This window comes from Delphinapterus leucas, chromosome 1, assembly GCF_059928025.1.
Source record: "Delphinapterus leucas isolate spDelLeu-1000000601 "Yukka" chromosome 1, BTC_Dleu_Yukka2, whole genome shotgun sequence".
Taxonomy (NCBI): Eukaryota; Metazoa; Chordata; class Mammalia; order Artiodactyla; family Monodontidae; genus Delphinapterus; species Delphinapterus leucas.
The window spans coordinates 76,388,290-76,410,455 of NC_143129.1; the positions used below are offsets into that span (position 1 = coordinate 76,388,290).

General features: G+C 39.5%; 1 protein-coding gene across 2 annotated transcripts in view; it reads left to right on the top strand.

Annotated features, from left to right (window-relative positions):
* The window catches only part of FCRL3 (Fc receptor like 3), a 46,584-nt gene extending 34,527 nt beyond the window's left edge, over positions 1-12,057 (top strand). The window contains exons 10-15 of one of the 2 annotated variants that reach the window (XR_016393562.1): positions 650-677; positions 1,554-1,666; positions 1,880-1,948; positions 3,462-3,493; positions 3,591-4,648; positions 7,233-12,057. Coding sequence is in view for 1 of the 2 variants with exons in the window: in XM_022559346.2 (XP_022415054.1) it covers positions 650-677; positions 1,554-1,666; positions 1,880-1,948; positions 3,462-3,493; positions 3,591-3,734 (386 nt within the window). In the remaining variant the exon portion in view is untranslated. Of the gene's footprint in view, positions 1-649; positions 678-1,553; positions 1,667-1,879; positions 1,949-3,461; positions 3,494-3,590; positions 7,189-7,232 lie in introns of those variants that run through there. The other variant, XM_022559346.2, reaches the window with a different exon arrangement.
* Positions 12,058-22,166: the final 10,109 nt, after the last annotated feature.

Here is a 22,166-nt window from a genome sequence, read left to right on the forward strand (position 1 = left end):
TAAAATACAATATAGTAATTTTAATATTGCAGGGTTCTATGTGCATGGATATAGGTCACTTAATCCAGCCTGTTGGCATCAGGGAAAGCTCTGGAGGAGGAAAGATAAATTGGTATTAGCCAGGTGAAAGCGAAGGAAAGAAGGGGTATGGAGAAAACAATATGCACCCAATGTTGTTGAAATGGATTTGCAAGGTCAGAGATAAAGAAAGGTCTGGGCTTATTCTGGTAGTCCTATTGAGTCATACTTGTGTAACAAGTATTAATTTTAACCCCCCTCTAGGCCTCAGTCTCCTTGTCTCTACCTCATAGGGCTGCAGTGAGAATAGAGAAGTGGGAGTATGGGAAGCACTTGATCTAGAGTTAAATATTAAGTTGTCTCTCTTCTGCTACTTCGTCACAACTACTTAGAGTTCATGCTGCTATTACTGATTGAATGATGGAGAATAAGTGTGATTCTGTGCAAATGTCTCTCCAGACCCCACCTTCTTTATCTATAACATGACATAAGGGGTGGAGCCGGATGTTCTCAAAGATTTGCCATAGCTGAAATCTAGGCTGAATTTGATTTCTGGGAAAGGATATTCTAACATAGAGCACATTGTCCACAGAGATCACTTATCATCAATGTTCCTTTTTTCGTTTTTCAGGAGGACTTTCCACCACTGGAACACCTAGGTGAGGTCTCTTCTTCTTGTGCTGTCAGCATTTTCATTTTATTTATGCTCACAAGATAGAACATGGAATTATGTACATTAAAAATATTTTACTCATTTCCTATTAAAATTTCAAATTCTTATGAAATAAAAAATGTGATTAAGAAGGCCACTTTCGATCATAGTTGTGAATAATACTCACTTATACCTACTTATACACAGAATTAATATTATTTACTATCCATGGTTAATTTATCTCCTTCCTTAAGTGTGCACCAGTAGAGAATTGATCACTGATGTCTTAATGATATCATCTTTCATAAGGCTACATTTATTCACTCCCTTATCGCTCATTTCCCCACTCATACACTCATTCAGGAAACAATTATTGAATGCTGGCAATGTTCAACTCACAATATTAACTGCAGAAGCAAATGAAATTGGAAAAATATACTTTTCCTGAAGATTCTTCATAATATTTTACAGGAAATGTAGATCATTGTAATATGAGGTAGAAAACTGAAAGGAACCTAAAAAATGACAAAGGTCAACTTCTGTGGAATGCAGAAGCCTTTGTGTACCAATGTTGAAACATTTAAACTTTTGAAAGCAATAAAAAATAGGCAAACACAAGTGTTTACTCTATCAAAGGGACCTTGATCTATGTAGCCTTTGTCCTCTGACCTTGCCTCAGCTGGCCTTCTCTGTAATGCTGCCCTGGCCCTGTCTTGTGCCATACTTCTGACGTTTTCTCAAAAGAAGCATGAAGACTCAGAGTAGCAGCCATGATATTTTCACGTGAACCATGCTGAGCTCTTCCTGGATATTGATTTTCCTGAGATTCTGTGTAGTCCACAAATACTTTTCTCCTTTTTGTCTCTCTCCCCTTCTGTCACAGTTACAGTCCCAGGGAGTTTAAGGAACCTTCTAGAACCTCCAACACAGACCCCCAAGAACCCACTTACTCTGAACCACCAGACCCAATGGAACAGCAGCCAGTGTACAGCAATGGTGAGAACTTCCTAAGGAACAGAAGGCTCCAGGGAGGAACAAGGGAGGGAAGAGAGATTGAGCAACAGTCCATGGTTCAGTCATATTCAATATAAAAATGTCATTTCTGGCACTATGTCAAGGTTAGAAGGTGGTTATAAACTTGGTGACTGGGAAGAAGAGTTTATAGTGTGAGCTCTTGACTGCAGCCAACTGTGATCTATTGTTTTGCAGTGGATCTTGGTGAGAGTGACCTGGTTTATTCCCAGATCTGCAGCATCCAAGATACAAAAGAAAATTCAGGTGAGACACAAGTAGAGGTAAGGTGGCAGTGTTTTATCAAATCCAGCAAGGGGTTTTTGATCAAAGAGTCATCTCAATATGAATCCAACATGAGAGGCATTAACTGCTCCTCTTATGTTACCAATCCTTTAATCATATCCATTCCCTCTTACCTGTCTACACTGCCACCATTACCTCATAAACTCTTTAAGGACAGACACCTTATTTCTTTGCTAATATATCAGTAGCATATAGTGTTATGCTTAGAAAATGTTAGGCCCCCTCAAATTTTTCTTTAATGAATGAATGAACATAGGCATAATAAATGAACAAAGGCATAATAAATTAAGCCTTTAATTATCTAATGTGTAGACAATTGTAATTCTCTTAACTGGTCTCTTTATTTCTAATCTCATTCTCCTTCAAACCTTGTAACGACCTGTTTCCAGCATGATCCCTCTGAGATGCACAATTGATCACATCATTGTCTAGGTTAACTGCCCTCAGTGATTCTCCATTTTAAAGCATGACCCTTGCCTTCCCCTGTGATTTTGTCCCTCCTCTAAGCTCTGCCTTATGTCCTTACTTTAGCCATATTGAACTCTTAACATTTCTTTGATCAAACTGGGTTGTTTTGTGCTTTGGTGCTCATGCTTCGTATTTGTCTTGTAATGTTCTTGCCTCTAGTTTGTCTGTGACCCTTGCTCACATTTCAAGAAATAATTCAGTTACCATCGTGAAACTCAGTAATTCCCACCGGCCCTCCCTATCTCCTAACCTGAGAGGAACTGATTACCCTCTGTGGCAACAGCATAGTTTAATACGTATTTTTATCTTGGTGCTCATAATACTTCTTGCATTTGTTTCCATGTCTATTTCTCTATTTCTTTCCTTAAAAATGATAAGATTCTTAATTGTATGGACTGAGTTTATGTCATTTTCCCCACTTTATGGCTTACCAATGCTTAATAGAAGGTCATTGTTCACTGAATGCTTATTGGCTGAGTAACTAAATGAAAGAGATCCAAAGAATCCCTTGGAAGGTTAGGAGAAATACACACACACTGAATTTTCTCAATGTTAGCACTGCATATCTTTGGCTTACTGGGCATTTTCTGTTTGGCCTTAGAATGCCAAGTCCCTATTGGAGCTGCCTCCTCCAATTTCTCTGTGCAAAGTGAAGTGAATCATATTTACTTCCTTCTCCCAGATGATCAATGTAGCCATAGAGACCCTAAATAGTAGTAGGGAGGTGGGAATAACAGAGTTGCTCTGCTGGGGTTGTGATGAGCCGTGGAAAAAGGAAGATATTTTCAAGAAAGTCATTCTGGGCATTTTATGGGCAGAGGAAAGGCTTTATTGTTTGTGTGAGGATGAGATTCTTGCTCTGTGAGGGCTTTGGAAGAATTCAGCAGAGGAGACAGGAAATGAGTCAGCAGAGGAAAGATTGGCTTGGAATGCACTGTGAGTAGGTTGTAAGTTACAATGTATTACCCACAGTTTAATACTTTTCTTTCCTCTTCCCATCCAATAGCAAATTCACCAAAGAAACACTGGGAGGATAAGGTGGGTCATATTTCCTGGCTTTCTTTCCCCTCTGCTCTTCCTCACCTACATTTAGGTACTTACTATTTGTGTTTTGTTTTGTTTTGTTTTCCACTAGGAGCCTGCAGTCATCTATTCAGAGTTGAAGAAGGCACATCTAGATGATTCTGCAGGGCTGGCCATCAATCAAGACAGGGACCTTGAAGATGCTGCAGAAAACTATGAGAATGTCCCATGTGCATTGTCAGCCATAGACCACTAGCTCTGTACCCATAGTGGCTCACAGAGACCCTGAGAAGCAGCCTGTGTCATTATCTCTGTTATCTCCAGCCATGCTACCTCTTTCCCCCCAGGGCTCAGCATCCCAAGAGGCTGGGCTATAGGGGACATCAGGCTGGGTGAAAGTTCTGCCAACTTCCTCTGTGCCTGAGTCTGTGTATTATCTAGGAACATAGTGAGCAGCATTTGAGTAAATTCTGCATTCTTTTCACAGTAGAGACACATGTGAAGGCAGGGCAGTTGGGCCTTCAGCTCCCAGGCCTGTTGATGAGAAAGGAGAAATGGTCTAGCCAGGATCACGAGGATGCAATCGTGACCAGTTGATCTAAGTGGGATCAAAATCTTTTTATGTACTATCTCTACATAAACAGTTTGTTCTAAACATCTTGTTTCCATTTTTGTGGGGTTGATAGTGGCATGGCTGATGTTCTGTTGTACATGCTTTGTTCCAGCTACCAAATTGGAAACAACCAAAAAGCTTTGTTCTAGCCACATATATACTATTTCTTCATGAACTATACATCAGTATTAAGATTTTTTTAAATAACACATTCTATTTAATGGGAGAGAGCTTCCAAATTGTCTGATTAGATAGTATAATGTGGACTGAATTGTATTCTCTCAAAATTCAATGTGACTATACTTGGAGATAGGACCTTTAAGGAGATAATTATGGTTAAATGAGGTCATAAGGGTGGCCCCTAATTGAATTGGACTGGTGTCTTTCTAAGAAGAAGAGGAGACACCAGAGCCCTCTCTATCTTTCTTCATGCACACAGAGGAAAAGCCATGTGAAGACACAGCAAGAAAGATATCTGCAAAGCCTGAAGGTGGCAAGAAGAGAGGTCTCGCCAGAAACCAACTCTGCCAGCACCTTGATCTTGGACTTCTAGAACTGTGAGAAAATAGATATCTGATGTTTAAGCCACCTAGTCTGTGGTATTTTGTTATGGCAGCCAGAGCAGACTAACACAAATTTATACATAGATACATAGATGACAAATGATTGATGACAACGATGATGATGATAGATAGATAGATAGATAAAGATAGATGCAGGTATATGACACACACACACATACACACCGCAGCCCACACAGAATTTGTAGTCTTCAAGATACTTCATCTCTCATAAGATCAAACGTTCCTCCTACAAGTTGCAGCTCAGTTTTACTGTTTAATTATTCAACATCCACTATTTGATGGCTACAGAAGCATCAACATCAATCTTGGAAGGTCAGTAGAGCCAATGATTTACATGACTCAGATGGTAAAGCTTAGTGTCACTCAGGAGCCCTCATGACCTGAGCTGGCAGTGGGTGTAGAGATGCAAGGCAATTAGTAGGCTCAAAGGAAGACATCCCCTTCCATTGCTCAGTGACTCCTAATCAATTCCTCAATTGACTGACAGATATTGGGTGTCTACCAATGAAGAAAAAACATTTTTTTAAGTATGCCAGCAAAAATGTCAGAAGCAGTTTTATTCATAAGTTCTGCTGAGGCAGAAAAGGAATAATTGAAATTGTTAGCCTCTATCACCTAGTGTTACACTGAACTTTTTTAGCTTTGAAAACAATAGACCTTAAGGAAAGAAGGTAGAAGTTCACTGAGGACTGATGCACCTCAACTGATACAATTTATGGACATCATTGATTTTACACCAGCCATTGTTGATAACGTTAAGTAAATAATGAAATGATGCTTTGCAAACCTTGAAAACAACTCAAGCATAAAAGTATTGTGTATTTCAAATTTTATGTTTTTCCCCTTGGGTGTCAGAAGCTTAGACATCAGGAAGTATAACATATATCAAAATGCAATCTGATTTGAGGCTTTTAGCCTTGACTAATGAATTCAACTAACAAGATCATTTGCCAAGGGAAAAAATGATTGCCTTCTTAAAGAGGAAATACATATTTTTATTATGAAAGAGGGACTTACCATTCTAGTTTCCATATTAGTAGGTACAACATGCAATCCATAATGTATGCCTGGCCTTTAGAGGGAGAAAGGAATCCAGGTGTAGTCTGTGTCTGTCCTTAAATTTTGCTCCAAATGCCTCCCCACCTTGAGCTCCAGAACGAATAAGGTATACAGGAGAAGGGGAACATGACACTAGATCCAGCTGTGGGAAACCCATCTAAAAGAGTTGTGACAAAAGGCAGGTTTTCTCTCTTGACTTCAGAGAGAAAAAAATCCTTAAGGGAGAAAGACAGGATTGAGGTAGCTTCCCACGGACAGTGAAAGCCACTCTCCAGGAGTGCATGCAAGAGGTGCAAGCAGCACCAAGGACAGCAACCTATAAGACGGACAGAATCAGGAAATGCCAGCAAGAAATGGGGACACCAGAGGGGCTGTACAGCCTACAGAATAGTTCCGAGTGTATGGAGGACCTCCCTCCCCAAACCCCTTATGCAGATCTTCAAACTAAGGGCAAATAGTAGTACCTGTAAGCAGTCAGGGAGAGTCGAAGGAATATTTGAGAGAAGATTCATGAGGCAATTATTTTCCCAACTAGTCAGGAAGGTAACAGTTGAGGCATTAAGATTCAAGACATTACTATAATTACTTTCTTTACATTTATTTTATTTTTTTTACAAATAATTGAATAATTTATGCAGAGTAAACTGCATAGATTTAAAGTATACAATTTGATGAATTTTGACAAATATATGCACCCATGAAGACACTACCACAATCAAGATGCCAAATATCTCCATCACCCCCCAAAGTTTCCTTATCCTGTACGTAATACTTCTTTCCCTCCACCTTTATCTTATGCAGTCATTGATATGCTTTCTGTCACCGTAGATTACAGTGTATGCTGTAAGATTTTATATAAATAGAACCATAGAGTATATACTCTTCTGTGCCTGGCTTCTTTCACCAAGCAGAAAGATTTTGAGATTCATTCACATTGCTTCATGAATCCATAGTATATATATATATTTTATTGCTGAGTAAATATACCATTATATGTATATACCACTTTTGTTATCCATTTACCTGTTAATGGACATTCGGATTGTTTCATTTGTCATTATTAAAAATAAAGCTGCTATGAAAATTCATGTACAATTCTTTGTGTGGACATATGTTTTCATCACTCCCTTGTAAACACTCTGGAGTATAATTGCTGGGTCACATGGTAGATTGATGCTTCACATTTTAAGAGGCTGCAATACTCTTTTCCAAAATAGCTGTACCATTTTACATTCCCACAAACAGTGTTTGATAGTTACAGTTGCTCCACATCCTTGCCAACACTTGGCATTTTCAGTTTTTAATTTTGGTCACTCTAAAGAGTTTGTAGTGTGGTATAGTGTTATCTCATTGTGGTTTTGATTTCACTGATAATCAATGATGTTGATTATCTTCTCAATTCCCTATTAGCACTTTGTAGGTCTTGTTTTGTGAAGTGTCTATTCACACATTTTACCTCTTCTTTATTGGATAGTCTTTTTTTTTTTTTTTTTTGCAGTATGTGGGCCTCTCACTGTGGAGGCCTCTCCCGTTGCAGAGCACAGGCTCCGGATACACAGGCTCAGTGGCCATGGCTCACGGGCCCAGCTGCTCCACAGCATGTGGGATCTTCCCGGACCAGGGCACGAACCCGCGTCCCCTGCATCGGCAGGCAGACTCTCAACAACTGCACCACCAGGGAAGCCCTACTGGTGAGTCTTCTTTATGATTGAGTTGCAAGAGGTTTTTTTGTTTGTTTGTTTATATATCCTGGTCTGATTTATGTGTTGCAAATGTTTTCTCCATGTCTGTAACTTGCCCTTCATTTTCTTAATGGTGTCTTTTGAAGAGAAGATATTCTTTTATTTTTGATAAAATCCAATTTATCTACTTTTTCATTTTATGGGTAAGCTTTGTGTTTTTTATATAAGAAAGTATACCCCAAAGTCAAAAGATTCTTTCCTATTTCGTTTTCTAGAAATTTTATAGTTTAACTCTTACATATAAACCTAAGAGCCATTTAGAGTGAAAATTTTTGTGTGTGTATTGTGTGAGGAAAAATGTTCATTTTTTTCTTGTGAATATCCAGTTGTTCCAGCACTATTTGCTGAGTAAACTTTCTTTTGCCTCTTTATAACTTGAGTTCTTTGTCTTCTTATTACTAGTTACTGGAGTTCTTTATGTATTTGGGATATGTATACCTTTGTCAGAAATGCTTAGCAAATATTTTCTCCTAATACATGACCTGCCTTTACATTTTCTTAACTGTACCTTTCAAAAGCAAACATTTTTAATTTGATGTGGTGGATTTATAGTCTAAATCGTTACCAGTTCCCCAGCCCAACAGCTATTCCTTGTTTCTACATATTCACATTTCCCAATCATTAACTCTTGAGTCAGCCTTTACTTCAAACGACAAGGTCACAGGGGTATGTACATGATTTCAATACTGATCTCTAATTTAATTACATTATTATTGGAGAACATTCTATTATTTCAGTCATTTCAGACCTATTGGGACTAGTTTTATGACCCAGTATATAATCTGTCTCGATGAATATACCATGTACACTTGAAAATAATATATATTCTGCAATTTTGGAGTGTCCTATTCTATAAATATCAATTAAGTCGAGGAAGTTGAGAGTGTTGTTCAAATTTTCTGTGTCTTTATTGAGTTTTTGTCTAACGTTCTTTCAAGAGCTGAGAGAAGAATGTTAAAAATTTCCTACTACAATTGTGGAATTATGTATTTTTCCCTTTTTATCATCAATTTTTGTGTCATGTATTTGAGGCTCTGGTACTAGATGTATACACGTTAATAATTATGGATTCCTGAAGTTGTCTCTTTCATCATGAAATTCCATTTTATCTCTAATAATAATCTGTCTTGAAATCTATTTTATCCAATATTAGTGTAACCACTCCAGTTCTCTTATGCTATTGTTTGAATAATGTATATGTGTCTATCCATTTACTTTCAATCAGTGCCTTTATATTCCAAGTGTGTTTCTTGTAAGCAGTGCATAGTTGGGTCTCACTTTTTTAAGTATTCAGATAATTTCTTTCATTTCATTAGTGTTTAGACCAATAACATTTCAGATAATTATTGATATGGTTGGACTTATTAACTTTAGTTTTTGCTTCCTATTTTTCTCTACTGTTTTTCTGTTCCTTTGTTTTTCCCTCTCCCTCTTTCTAATTATTTGAATATTTTTAGTATCCTATTTTAGTGTGTTAAATATGGCAATTTTATTATCTTTTTAGCTATATGTCTTTATATTATTTTTAAAGACTGATCTAGAGATTACAATATGCATTCTTAATCTTTCCTGATCTGCTTGAAATTAGTATTCTACTTCTCCATAGAAAATGGAGAAATGAAACCATATAGGTATCTTTATATCCCTGCTCCTTGAATTCTTTATGTGATATTTGTCATAGGTACTACATTTACATACATGTAAAAAAATCACATAAGTCATTGTTGTAATTTATGTTTTAAGTAGTCACACGTATTTTAAATAACTTAAGTAGAAAATTGTAATCTTTTACCTTTCTCCAGATATTTCAATGTTCTTAACTTTTCCTGAAGATCCAATTTGCCCTCTGATATGGTTTTCCTTCAGTACTCAATATATTTGGACATTTTTCATGCTGTTAAGTATTCTTCTAAAACATGAATTTAATAGCTATAATTGCATGATATAGATTCTCCCATTTTAGTATATTTCATTTTTTTTCTACTTTTGTAAAAACTTTGAGGTGTAACTTTTGTCTGTATCTCTGATTATTTTCTCACAATAAATTCTTATTGGGAAATGGAGTATAAAGAATGTTAAAGCTCTTAATCGAGTACAACTTTATATTTTATTGTTCCAGAAACGTGTATGTGTTCCAACACTGGGTGGTGTATTTTTTTTTTTTTACAAATATGATAACAGAAGCTATATTTGATGGTTTACATTTTATTTGGTTATTAGCGAAGTTGAATATCATTTTATGTGTGTGGGGTAGTGTTCTTTTTTTTAAACCAATAGTCAGTTTGTGATAATATTTTTATATTTTTTTTAGCAGTTGGAACCGTCTTTTCCTAGTGAACTGTGTGATTACTTTATGAACTAATGATACTAATTCTTTACTTATTATGTGTGATGTAGATATTCATGGTGTGTCCTTTGCCTTATACTTTTGTTCATGGTATTTTAATATGCCAAAGTTATCTAATAGAATATAAAGATATATTCATTTATGAAAATGCCCTCTTCCAGCCATGGGTGAAGAGACAGGACATCTGCTGACACTTCTCTAAATTTCTCAAAACATGAAACCAAAACTTGGTCTGAAGAGAGGAAATACCCATGTGTAATGTGGAAGACATGCCACTTCTTGAATTGCATTCTCCAAAGCAGGGTATCTTGATGCTCAAAAATCTCTGAAAATTAGGTGTCAGACAGAAAGAATTAAGAATACGGCCCCCTAACTGCAAACAACCTAACAGCAAAGGATGATTTCAGAATCATGGACTAGGGTTACTGCTTAAAAGAACCATAATCCTTGGGTCATTCAGCCTAGAGAACAGCTTCATTTTTCCAAAAGCAAGTATGGTGGAATATATATTGGAGCATCCACTTTTGTCTGTGCTACGCACTTACAGGGGACATACTCTTAAGATGCAAGCCAAAAACAGTGCCTTGTTGGTGAATAAAGAGACATTTATATCAAGGATTATAACTTACAATGAAATAGCCACTCACAGGTCCCTTTGACATTTCAGTTTCCTCCCAGTACTGTCCTTCTAGTAGATGAAATCATATTTACACATTACTCTCTCTGACAACTGTAAATTCTTCTCTCTCCCTTCCTTGGTTTGAAGGAAGTTGAATGGATCTATCTACACAAGCCACTCTTAAAATAAATCTCTCCCCTCTTCTCTATCGATGGATAATTAATGTGATTCTGCTTCAACAACTGCTAATTTCTTCAGCCTTTCAGCTAGGACTGGGCTGCTTTACATATGGTGTGAGGGGTAAAAAAGGAATAGAGGGAAGTAAGCACAAAAGGAAGAAGTAGTGGTTAGTAGGTTGCTGAGGAAGTTCTCAGAAATTTGCAGATTGAAAAGATTGGAAAATGAGCAATTCTGTGCAAGTGTCTGGTTTCTTTTCTTTGGCAGTTCCAGGCAGAAGGAAAAAAAAAAAATCTGTGACTTCCGTTCCTGCTTTATGGTCTCCAGGCAAGGTCCACTCCCTTTATCAGCACCCAGAAAACTCATATATTATCTAGCTAAGCCCCTTCTCTCTAACGGCTACAAGAGTGAGGCTCCCGTCACTTGAGGCCAAGAGACTTCTGTGGTTACACCCATCTGCACCCCAGTCTCCTGCCTGTCATTCTGTGTGAGCAGGGTCTGCCCTAAAAGGTAACCCTATCTGCTGAGGAATGCTAATGAGGGAGGGATAAGACCTCTTCAAAGAGAAGGGCAGGTTTTACAAGTGGCTATTGATGGAACAATGTCTGTGCCATCAATCTCTTTGGGATTTGACAAATGACAGACTTCGGTGAGATGGATCCTGAAAACAAAGGGAATCTGGTAGAAAAATCCATGATCCATGTCCAGAATAAAGTAGTATCCTTGTGATTATCATCTGTTTTCAATAGTCAACCCAGCCATTTAGCTTTAGCTTCCCATTAACCAGGTGCCTCAACTAGTTCTTCATACAAACTTTTTTTTTTTTGGTCCCTCAGTACCTAATGGAAAGAAAGGCCCCTAACACCAATACGGTAAAGAGGAGAACCTTGCTCTCCACACAGGTTTCAATCTACTGAAAGTGGAAATAGCTCTTTACTCATAAAATATCGATAGGACTCTTCTGGTATCAGGGAATGTGGACCAACTTATGTGACCTTAAATAGAAGTGGGAAATTATTATTAAAAAACAACTGCTTTTAGAATACTGATCAGAAAGGTCAGAAACAAATTGGAATCGGAAAGTCGGGTGCTGTGGGAACCTCAGCACTAACCTGCCCCTGAAACCAGGCAGACTCGTCCACCAGCCCCCATGTGTTCTTGGACAAATACTCAACTTCCTTATGCCTCAGTTTTCTCATATTAAAATGAGAATAACAATATTTTGTGAGGATGAAATGAGTTAACTTGTGCCAAGGGCTTGGAGCTATGTCTGAAATTTACTAAACACTCAAATAGTAGCTGTTGTTACTGTTGCTATTGTTGTTGCTTGCTTCATTTTATCTAACCACATATTTTGATTTCTATTTTGTTTCTTTCATAGAAAGCCCCACTATCTGAAACTATCTCATTTACATAATCGTTTATTGGTATATTTGCCTTCTTAGCTAGTATGTAAGTTTCTTCACAACCTCAAGGACAGTGGGTGTCCTGCTGTGTGCCCTGTTTGCTGGTGCTGAGAACTCTCAGCTTGTTTCTTACCCAGACTTGTACTCTGGAAACTGTAACAGTGTCTCATCCCCAGGGCTGGTTCTATCTCCCTAGCTAAATGCTGGACTTCCTACCCCAAGGAGGGGAGGTCCTTGAGCCTCAACTCTAAAGATGAATTAATCAGAATTCATTTGGTTTCAAGTCAGACTGAGAAGAGGACCATTTATAATGCTTGAAGTTCTGTCCCTTGTAAAGATTCCCTTCATCACTTTTTTTCAGGAACAATCCTAGTTGGAGTTGTAATGTTGTAGCTGTTCACTTCCAATTAATTTCAGTATTTTGTGCAAAATCGTCATGAAACAAGCCCTAGTTTTTCTTCTTTAGTTAACCGGTTATAAGGAACTCTACATGTGGGCTGAGAGAGAGGAGGAAATGAGGCAAAAGTTGGTGCCATAGCAGCCTGAGCTACCTGCTCACACATCACACAACTTATTTATGCCTGTTTGAGCCTAGTTTTGTTTTGGTTTTTTGTTTGTTTGTTTTTACTCTTGAGGATGGATTGCTGCTGTGCATATACAATATGATTATCTAAAATCTATCTCATGATTTTGTGGTCACTTGATGTCCCACGGTTAAGCATTCAATTTCCAGTAAGACTCAGTAAGAAATCAGATGCTACTTCTCAAAAGAAGAGTTATCTCAGGAGTTATCTCTAGAAGAGAGTACATAGTTTTTGTCTAAAATCTTAGGACGCTATGCTGTAATTCTCCTCTCCTGGCTCCTCGGATGCCCCATGCAACATCCATACTTGCCACAGTCATCTCAGGCAACATCAGATTTGCAGGACTGTACCCCTTCCATGGTTGAGCAGCTTCCATGGCAACGTGGGCTTGCTGCAGACTCGTCTTTTGCCCTGGACCTCACTCAAAACTGACAGTCGTCTGGTCTCCTCAGTGATTGGGTCACAGCAGTACACTTAAATGAGGAATACGTTGCCTCCAAAATGAAAAAGAAAATCTACCAAGGATTTTGCCTCTTCTTTAGTGATAAGGGGGTGTTAGGTGCAATAACTGGCTTTGGCGATGTCCTGAAATGGGGGTAATAATATCATCTAAGTTACAGAGGTTTCGGGAGAAGAACATGAGATACCTGGCACAATGTATGGCATTTAGTAAGTCCTTAGTAAGTATTAGCTCAGAGGATGATTCTGTTTATTATCTCAGCAAGACTGCATAGAGAATGCCTTTTCAGACTTTTAAAACCTTTTTCCTTCTTCCCATCCTCACCACTGCACACCGCAATCAGCAGAGTCAGAAAAGGATAGAGATGACATTTGAGGCAGCCATAACTGTATTCATATCTATTATAAAAAGCAGCTATCAAATTCAAGAAGCCAGCTTAGATCTCTACTGTAAAAAGTTAATGAACAGGAACTGCCATTAAATAGAGTCAGAAGACCAGCAGGGGGAGCTCTCACACCCTGTGATGGCAGCAGAGCCGACCGGGAAGAAGAAAGACCTCTTTTAGCAAGGACTCAGCAGTTAATGAAGTCATGGACTCTTTTTACTGCAGCCCTCTCAGCTTCCTTTTCCCTCTAGAAAAGCATTCTCCTTCCCTCGCTGTGTGGGGACTTGCATATGGCTAACCGTGGTTGCAGACCCTGAATTGTAATTCTCTGCTGATCCCAAATAATCCCACCTTTGCTGGAGAAATACCTGGCGGTCTATTTCTTTCAGGTCAACAGTACAAACAGCTGTTGTGTGTCTAAGTCATTTTATATGTAGTTATATTCCAGTGAAGTCCTAGACAATTATTTTTTTACAGTTTTTAGCAAGAAAGTGACAAGAAGTATCCTTGGTCCATACCTGCTGTGTATGTTTGTGTGAATGTGCATCAGGACAGGGGTGTGGGGAAGGACAGGGGGTGGGTACAGTGACCTCCACCCCCAGGAGGATAACAGGCCTTTGGGTTCCTAAGTACCAAACCCTCCATAATCCCAGAAAGAATAAACAGGTCTTCCTGGGTTTGTGTGGGCTAAGAACTTCCTAACAGACAATTCAATTTTTACTTTCAAGAAGGAAATGGATACTTTGAGTTCAAAAGGCAAAGGCAGTTGTAGACCTGGTATGAGAATAAGGGGAAGGAAAAGAAACAGAGGCTTTGGGTCCAGGAAAGAGGTAGTCATCTGCTCCTGAACAGATGGAGCTCCTGAGTGGCACCCCTCACACTGTTTTCAGGATCTGTCTGTGTCCCAGGAAGTCCCAGGGTCAATCAATTATAGGCTCTACTACTGGGAGGGACATCTTGAAAGTGTCCAGCAGTGGTGGCTAAAACAGAGGACCCATCCCCGAGGTACTCTTTCCAAGGAAGCCCTCCTACCACATGAGTGATAACATTGTCACTCACGGGCTTCAGTGTACTGAGCACCACTTACTGTGGAACTGCAATAGGACACATCCCAGGACTTGTAAGATCTATGTGATCACTAAGACCCACTGGGTGGAAGAGTTGGAGTGCATATGTAAGCAGCTCTTTGCAGTAAACTGCCCTCAGCAGGAAACCCCTTTTCTTGTCACTTTAGCAAAGCTGTATTGTTACTTTTTTTTTTTTTTTTTTTGCGGTACACGGGCCTCTCACTGTTGTGGCCTCTCCCGTTGTGGAGCACAGGCTCCGGACGCGCAGGCTCAGCGGCCATGGCTCACGGGCCCAGCCACTCCGCGGCATGTGGGATCTTCCCGGACCGGGGCACGAACCCGCGTCCCCTGCATCGGCAGGCGAACTCTCAACCACTGCGCCACCAGGGAAGCCCTGTTACTAACTTTTAAACCAAGCACCCCCTTGCTCTACTCATCTCTGGCTCTAGCAGACCTTTCAAATCTTTTGATCACACAATACTTCTTTGGTTCTTTCCTAGATCAAAGAAGTAGAAACGAAGAATAAGTAATTAATAGATGACCATATCTCTTCCTTAGCTTTGTCTTCAGTAATATCATGAACAAACTTTATGACCAAACTGTGTAAACAAGATAACATCTAGAGGAAGATCACAAGAAGTAAATGGGCCTGCATGCCATGGGGGATAGCCATGACCCTGACCCCCTATCTCAAAGATTAACTGAGATTATTTCCTTTTTTTCCTTTAAAACGTTCATGGTCTAGCAGAGTCTTCGGAGGTAATTTTTTGGGGAAGCTGAGTCTACCATCTCCCCAGATTGCCGGCATTCTGATTAAAAGCAACTTTCTTTTTTACCAACATTTGTCTTTCCTGAGTTTGAGTTTTGAGTGGAGAGCCGCCAGACCTAATTCGGTAACACATATACTCTGGAGGTGAACTGAAACAATTTGGTGCACAACAAGTATGGGACAGACAGATATTCCCCTTTCATTCGTTTATTTCTTGTATGTGTCAGGTGCTAGTTTAAGTGTTTTCACATAGTAACATTTAATGGAGAAGTTGAGATTTCTGCTCAAGGTGAGAGCCAATAGGCCCTAGAGCACATGAGTGTGTTTGCAGGGTGTGAGCAGAGTAGAAACTACGTATAAGGAACCACATGAAGTATAAACAAGTGATAGATGAGAAGCATTCTGTTGAAAGACATCAAGTAAGTTTTTTGATCCTAACAGGAAAATAGATGATATGTCATTCTCTATCAAGGCTTTCTCCCCTCATTAGACTAGAAACTACATGAGGGCAGGGATCATTAGCTTGGTTCAACACAACATGGCCAGGGAGATATAGGTCACCTATATAACTCAGCCCATAAGACACAGTAAATAAACAATAGATAATTGTTAAAGGAATGAATGAAATCCCCCAGACACAGAAACTAGGGAGACTTGAACTGTTATAATGGGATACCAAGTCTTACAGTTCCTGGATGACTCCTTGACTATTTTAGCTACGTTGTTGACCTATATTTAAGCAGATATATAAACAAGAGAACAATTTCACTTCCTTAGGACCCACAACAGAGGAAATGGCAATTAGCAAATAGCAGTGTCCTCGGCTTCCCCTTTTCAAAATCTCTGGGCCACGCTTATTGGTGCCACTGTGGACAGCCTCTGTCCTCAGATCCAAGTGCAACCATCAATTTCCAAGAGGAACTGCTTCTGAGTCTCCTGGAACAAGACTCCATGCTGCTGTGGATTTGCTGCTGGTTCTAGGTGAGCGGGCACCACAGAGCAGGACCTGGATGGGATGGATTGTTCAGCCTCCCCAGAGCACTAGTCTCAGATGCCCATAATTCCCTTGGGCTCTGCCCTCAGGCATTCTCTAGGGGTAAAATGGACTGGGAAAGCTTTCCTTGGAATGTGGGCCCCTATCGTCTTAAATAAGAATTTAGCAGTGTGTCAAAATAAAAATGATGACAATAGAAATGTTAATATTTTTTGAGTGCTCTCTAGCAATTTGCTTGTGTTAAGTATTTTCATCTTACACTAACTACTACCGAGTAGAATTTGTGTCAGAATTGAAGAATAGATAAATCAACAGTTAGTATATAATTAACCACATCAAAATGCTAAATAGGAGAAAACTTATGGTGACAACAGGTGCCAAAGGTATTAGAATAGGTATAAAAAAATCAATACCTATTCCTAAAATAAGTATCACAGAACAGAAGACTACCTACCTAACATAACAAAGAATACCTGTTCTAGATTGACAGCCAATATTATACATAACAGAACAAGACTAAAATTGCCATTCAAATTGGAGCTAGAACCAAGAGGCTTGCTATCATTATCATTTGTCATAGTTTTTAAATTTTGCCGGTACGCTAACATTAGTAGCAAAAGTAAGAGGCATACACATTGGAAGGCAAGATTTAAAATATATTATTCATTCTTTATTCATTCCCACCACACTTATTTGGCATTTGCTTGTTTGCTATTGTGTTATGAACTATGCAGCCTCTATTCTTGATTATATCATCTATGTGGTATAGTTTGAAGTACATGAATATGAATTAATTAGGAAGATTCAAGATAAACAACCAGAACAGTGACCTCCTTGAATATTATCAAATATTAGTTTGAGATTATAGCGAAGAAATTCCATCTAAAATAGCCACAAAAGTGAAAAAATAGGAGTGATAAAAATGTTTTTTGACTTATAAAAGGAAATCTATAAAACTGTACAAAGAAAACTTCAATGAATGAAGACGTGTCATTAGTCTGGATAGGAACACTAAGGTAGAAGTGTTATAAGGATGTCAGTTCTCCCCAAGTTGATTTATAGATTCTATATTATTTCAATCAAACTACCTGAAGAATTTTCCTTGGAACTCAATAAAATGTTCAAAAACTTATCTGGAAAAATCTATTGGTGAGAGTATCAAAGAATAGATTTTTTTAAAAAAAAGAGTAACATTGGAAATCTAATTCATATATTTAAAAAATAGATTCTAGAAAAATATGAAAAGATGATATTATGGGTACAAGATATAAATATAGATCAATGGAAAATAATAGAAATCTAGAAATACATTCAATTACATATTAGCTTAATTTATGGTAAATAGACATCATCACACAATAGATATTTACAGATTCCACTGTAAATTTTAAAATAAACCAGATAATTAAGAAATAAGTGTATTTTTTTTAATTCTCAAAAACATGGAAAATGCATTAAGACTGTATTGGATTTTTATACAGATTATGTCTTCCTAAATATTGAAGTAGTAGAAAATTCAGAGAAGATTTTCTAAAATAAACATTTGATATGTCTGTAATATGATAATAATACAACTATAATAAAAATGAGTATTACCTTTGGAAAATATTTACAGCTAATAAGGCAAAGAGCTGAGATATGATGCAAAGAATTCATATAAATTGGCAAAAAAACTTGAAAATGTTTTGGGTAAATGGATAAAGATCATGATGATCTACAAAAAGACACTTCCTGCAGCAGTTGCTTACTGGATCACCCGCTTCACAAAAACCATCGTTTATCCCTAAAACCTAGCAGAGTGCCTGGCACGTAGCTGTACTCAGTTAATATTTCTTGTATGAATGAGTAAATCCATTCAAGAAACACAGATTAAAACATGGCGGTACAGTTTACAGTCAATAAATTTGCAACAGCAACAATAATCCCAGAGGGCCACATGCTGGTTTCCCAGTGCAGGAAGATTGAGTGAAGCAGATGCAGTCACATTGCTCCTGGCAGCGGAAGTGGTAAAGCATATCTGGAAAGCCAGTTAAAAAATGGCATGTATGTTGACCTAGGAATCCCAGTTCTGGGAATCTAAAATAAAGGGGTGAGCATGGAGAAGAGAATATGCACCATGATGTTCACTGTATTTATTATAATATGATAATATCAAAGAAGTGAAAGCAGAATTCTAAACTGTGTCTTAACAAGCACTAAAATTAGGTTAAGATAATACACATACAAGAAAAATGTTTGGAAGGAAATAGTGAAATCTGATGAGCTGTGGAATTGAAAATATACATGGGAAGTTATGTTTTTTTAATATAAATAATATTTAAAATATTTGAAAAATAAGGGTTTCAAACTTCAATTCTGACAGTAGGCTTAGCATTTTTACTTTGATGTATCCCTGTTACATTAAAAAACTACATAAATGGTCTTTTGTTATTCGGTAAAAAGAAGTTTGATACCCACTTCTGTGTTCTTAACAATTCTCTCTCTTCCCACTGTCATAGCCCTATTACACTGTATTGTAATTTCTTATCAACTTAGCATCTCCTCCATTAGACTGTAATTTTCTTGAGGGTAGGGGCAGTGTCTTATTCTTGGTAACTCTAATATTTAGACCCACTCCTGGCACAGTAAGTATTTACCAAACGCTTGTTGAATAAATGAGTGCGTGAACAAAGAAGTTGCTTCCACTGAGTGCCCTTATAAAGGGACAATCCCCCAGATGAGAACTTGGTGAGATCAGACTTCTGCTAAACCCTTCTCTGGACACCAAAGTCAAAACAGAGAGCAGGTAAGGGAGACCAGTGCCGAGAAAAGGGAAGGGCTAGACGTCTTTCTCCACTGTTCTTCTTGCCTCTGGGCTATTCCACACTAACGTCTGGGACCAAAAAAGAGAACTGCTGAGTAGCCAATAGGCCCTGAGGATGAACTGAAGAAGTGTCCATCAGCTGCTTGGGTAGGGACAGGGCAACATAGAGAAGGCAAAGAAAGGCAGATAAAGTGGGAGTGTGCAGCTGAGGACGGGATCCCTGTACTGGGCTAATCTCTCATGTCTCTCTCTCTTGCAGTTCCTGGCTGAGGAGAGTCCTGTAAGTTCCTCTTTGTTTCTTCTTCATCGCCTTGGAGTTATAGTGCCCGGCACAGGAGCCTGGGGAAACTTGTACCAATCCTTCTCCCCACAGCTGCAGGGAAGGGTCCCCCTTTCCCCTAGGCCCAGTCATTCTAGTCCTATCTACCTCTCTGTTCCTGGCACCTTCCCGCTCTGCTCTGCTCAAGAGTTGACTTTCTGACCTCTTCTGCAAAAGGAGGAGGACGCACCTGACAAAGGAAAGACAGGTAAGGAGACAGTGTCTTCACCTGGTTGCAGGTGCATGAAGTGTCCTGGGAGCACCCCAGCTGGAAATCCATTTTAGGAACAGGGAGGCAGCTCTGCCAGAAATATTCACAGGAACTCTCTCACCCAAATCTTTGACCCAGGCTCAGAACAAACTCCTGTCATTTCCATCCTTTTTACCTACAAACTCAATATTTCATATTGACCCTGTTTCAACTTGTTATTTCCTGGTCTGAGCAAGAGTCAGAGCTGTTTTGGGGTGTGGGAGGAGGAACTGTTTACTCATTTGTCTGATTCATTTCTGCCCTGATACTCATAAAGAATCATACGAAGGGGCTTCCCTGGTGGCACAGTGGTTGAGAATCTGCCTGCCAATGCAGGGGACACGGGTTCGAGCCCTGGTCTAGGAAGATCCCACATGCCGGGGAGCAACTAGCCCTGTGAGCCACAATTACTGAGCCTGCGCGTCTGGAGCCTGTGCTCCGCAACAGGAGAGGCCACGATAGTGAGAGGCCCACGCACCGCAATGAAGAGTGGACCCCACTCGCCGCAACTAGAGAAAGCCTTCACACAGAAACGAAGACCCAACACAGCCATAAATAAATAAATAAATAAATAAAATTTAAAAAAAAAAAAGAATCATACGAGGACGTCCCATAACTACCCCAGAGCAATGTGGACTCCTTACTTCCTTGGCACCAGCCAAGCAAGGGTTGAGGGTTTTCGCAACCAATCCAAACTTAGGGTCTCTTCTTTCTCTTTCTCTTTCTTTCTCAAGCAGAGAGCATGGTTTAGTAGAAAGACTATGGCCTTAAAATTCAGCGACTGAGGTTCAAATCCTATCTTTGCTACACTCTAGCTCTGTGACCATGGGCAAAATGGCCTGATCCCCCACTGACTTACATGTTTACAAATTAGACATGATGATAATGACCCCATGGGTATTCGTGAGGATTCAGTTACCTCATGTAAAGAGTATAGCTAGGTGCCTCGCGCCTAGTGGAAACTTGATTCATGACAGGTTCGTTCCATCTGCTGCCCAACCAAAAGCTGTGCTCTCTTCCATCCTCCAAGGACCACCATCTTCCAAGGCACAGTGGTAACAATGACATGCAAAGCATCCCTCTACCCAGGAACAGAGAGAGCATGATGAGCCTATGAAAGAATATGGACTACAAATTTCATTTCAAATGCTATTTAAGAGACACATCCTGGAAAGCACCAGTGCTGTACCCTGAACTTGAGTCCCAGTGACCCTGTGGTCTCTTCAGGTGAGGGAGAGGAGGGTCAGGCTTCAGAAATCACCTGCTCCTGAATGAGGGGTAAAATTCATGAGGAAAAAGCGAAACTGTCATCGAAGAAACTATGAATGGATAGGTTTTGTGGGGAAAGTGAGTGCAAGATATCAACAGGCACCCAGAGGATGGAAAATCAAGGAGTGAATTGAGTGTCTACTGTCTATTGCAGACTGGCTGATTCTCCAGGTCCCACACTCTATCTTTGAAGGAGATAGAGTGATTCTGAGCTGCTGGGGAAGGGAGGGAGGGGAATTGAATGAAATTAGTTACTACAAGGATGGGAAAAAACTTGCTGCTTGACGTAGAGAATGGACTTGAGGACGCGGGGAGGGGGAAGGGTAAGCTGGGACGAAGTGAGAGAGTGGTAAGGACATATATACGCTACCAAATGTAAAATAGATAGCTAGTGGGAAGCAGCCGCATAGCACAGGGAGATGAGCTCAGTGCTTTGTGACCACCTAGAGGAGTGGGATAGGGAGGGTGGGAGGGAGGCTCAAGAGGGAGGAGATATGGGGGTATACATATATGTATAGCTCATTCAGTTTGTTATAAAGCAGAAACTAACACACCATTGTAAAGCAATTATACCAATAAAGATGTTAAAAAAAAAAAAGAAAAAACTTGCTGCTTTTACAAGGAACTCAAGCTTCAGCATACCAAAAGCGGTCTCCAGATACGATGGCTTATATAATTGCACTGCTTTCTGAGAAAGGTTATGTATCTCTGTGGCAAAGAACTTCAAACCTTGTAAGGGTCAAAATTCAAGGTAACGACTACACTCCAGGTATAGCAGGGTTGGGTGCAAACCAGGCTCGTCAAGGAGCAGGGAGGTGGAGGGTGTGCTCATCAAGCTTCCCTAGAAAGCCATGGGTAGAAATTATGATACTTCAGTTGTGCCAGGGAGTTGGGTGGTGATTCTGTTGGCTTGGTTTTGTAAGACCTATTTGATAGTGCTGAGAGCATAGATGAGTCTCTCCAGGTGCTCTGAGCCTCGCTGCCTTGGGATTATGTTTGTTCTTCTCTTTAGAGCTGTTTCCACCTCCTGTGCTGACAGCTAACACCGTCTGGCCCACCAAGGAGAGTCTAGTAACCCTAACCTGTGAGACTCCGCTCTCTCCACAGAGTCAGATGCCCAACTTCAATTTCACCTCTTCAGAGATGTCTAGGACCTGGGGTCATGCTGGGGCAACTCCCCAAAGCTCCAGACAGCTGCCAGGTGGAGAGAAGACTCAGGGTCTTCCTGGTACAAGGTACGG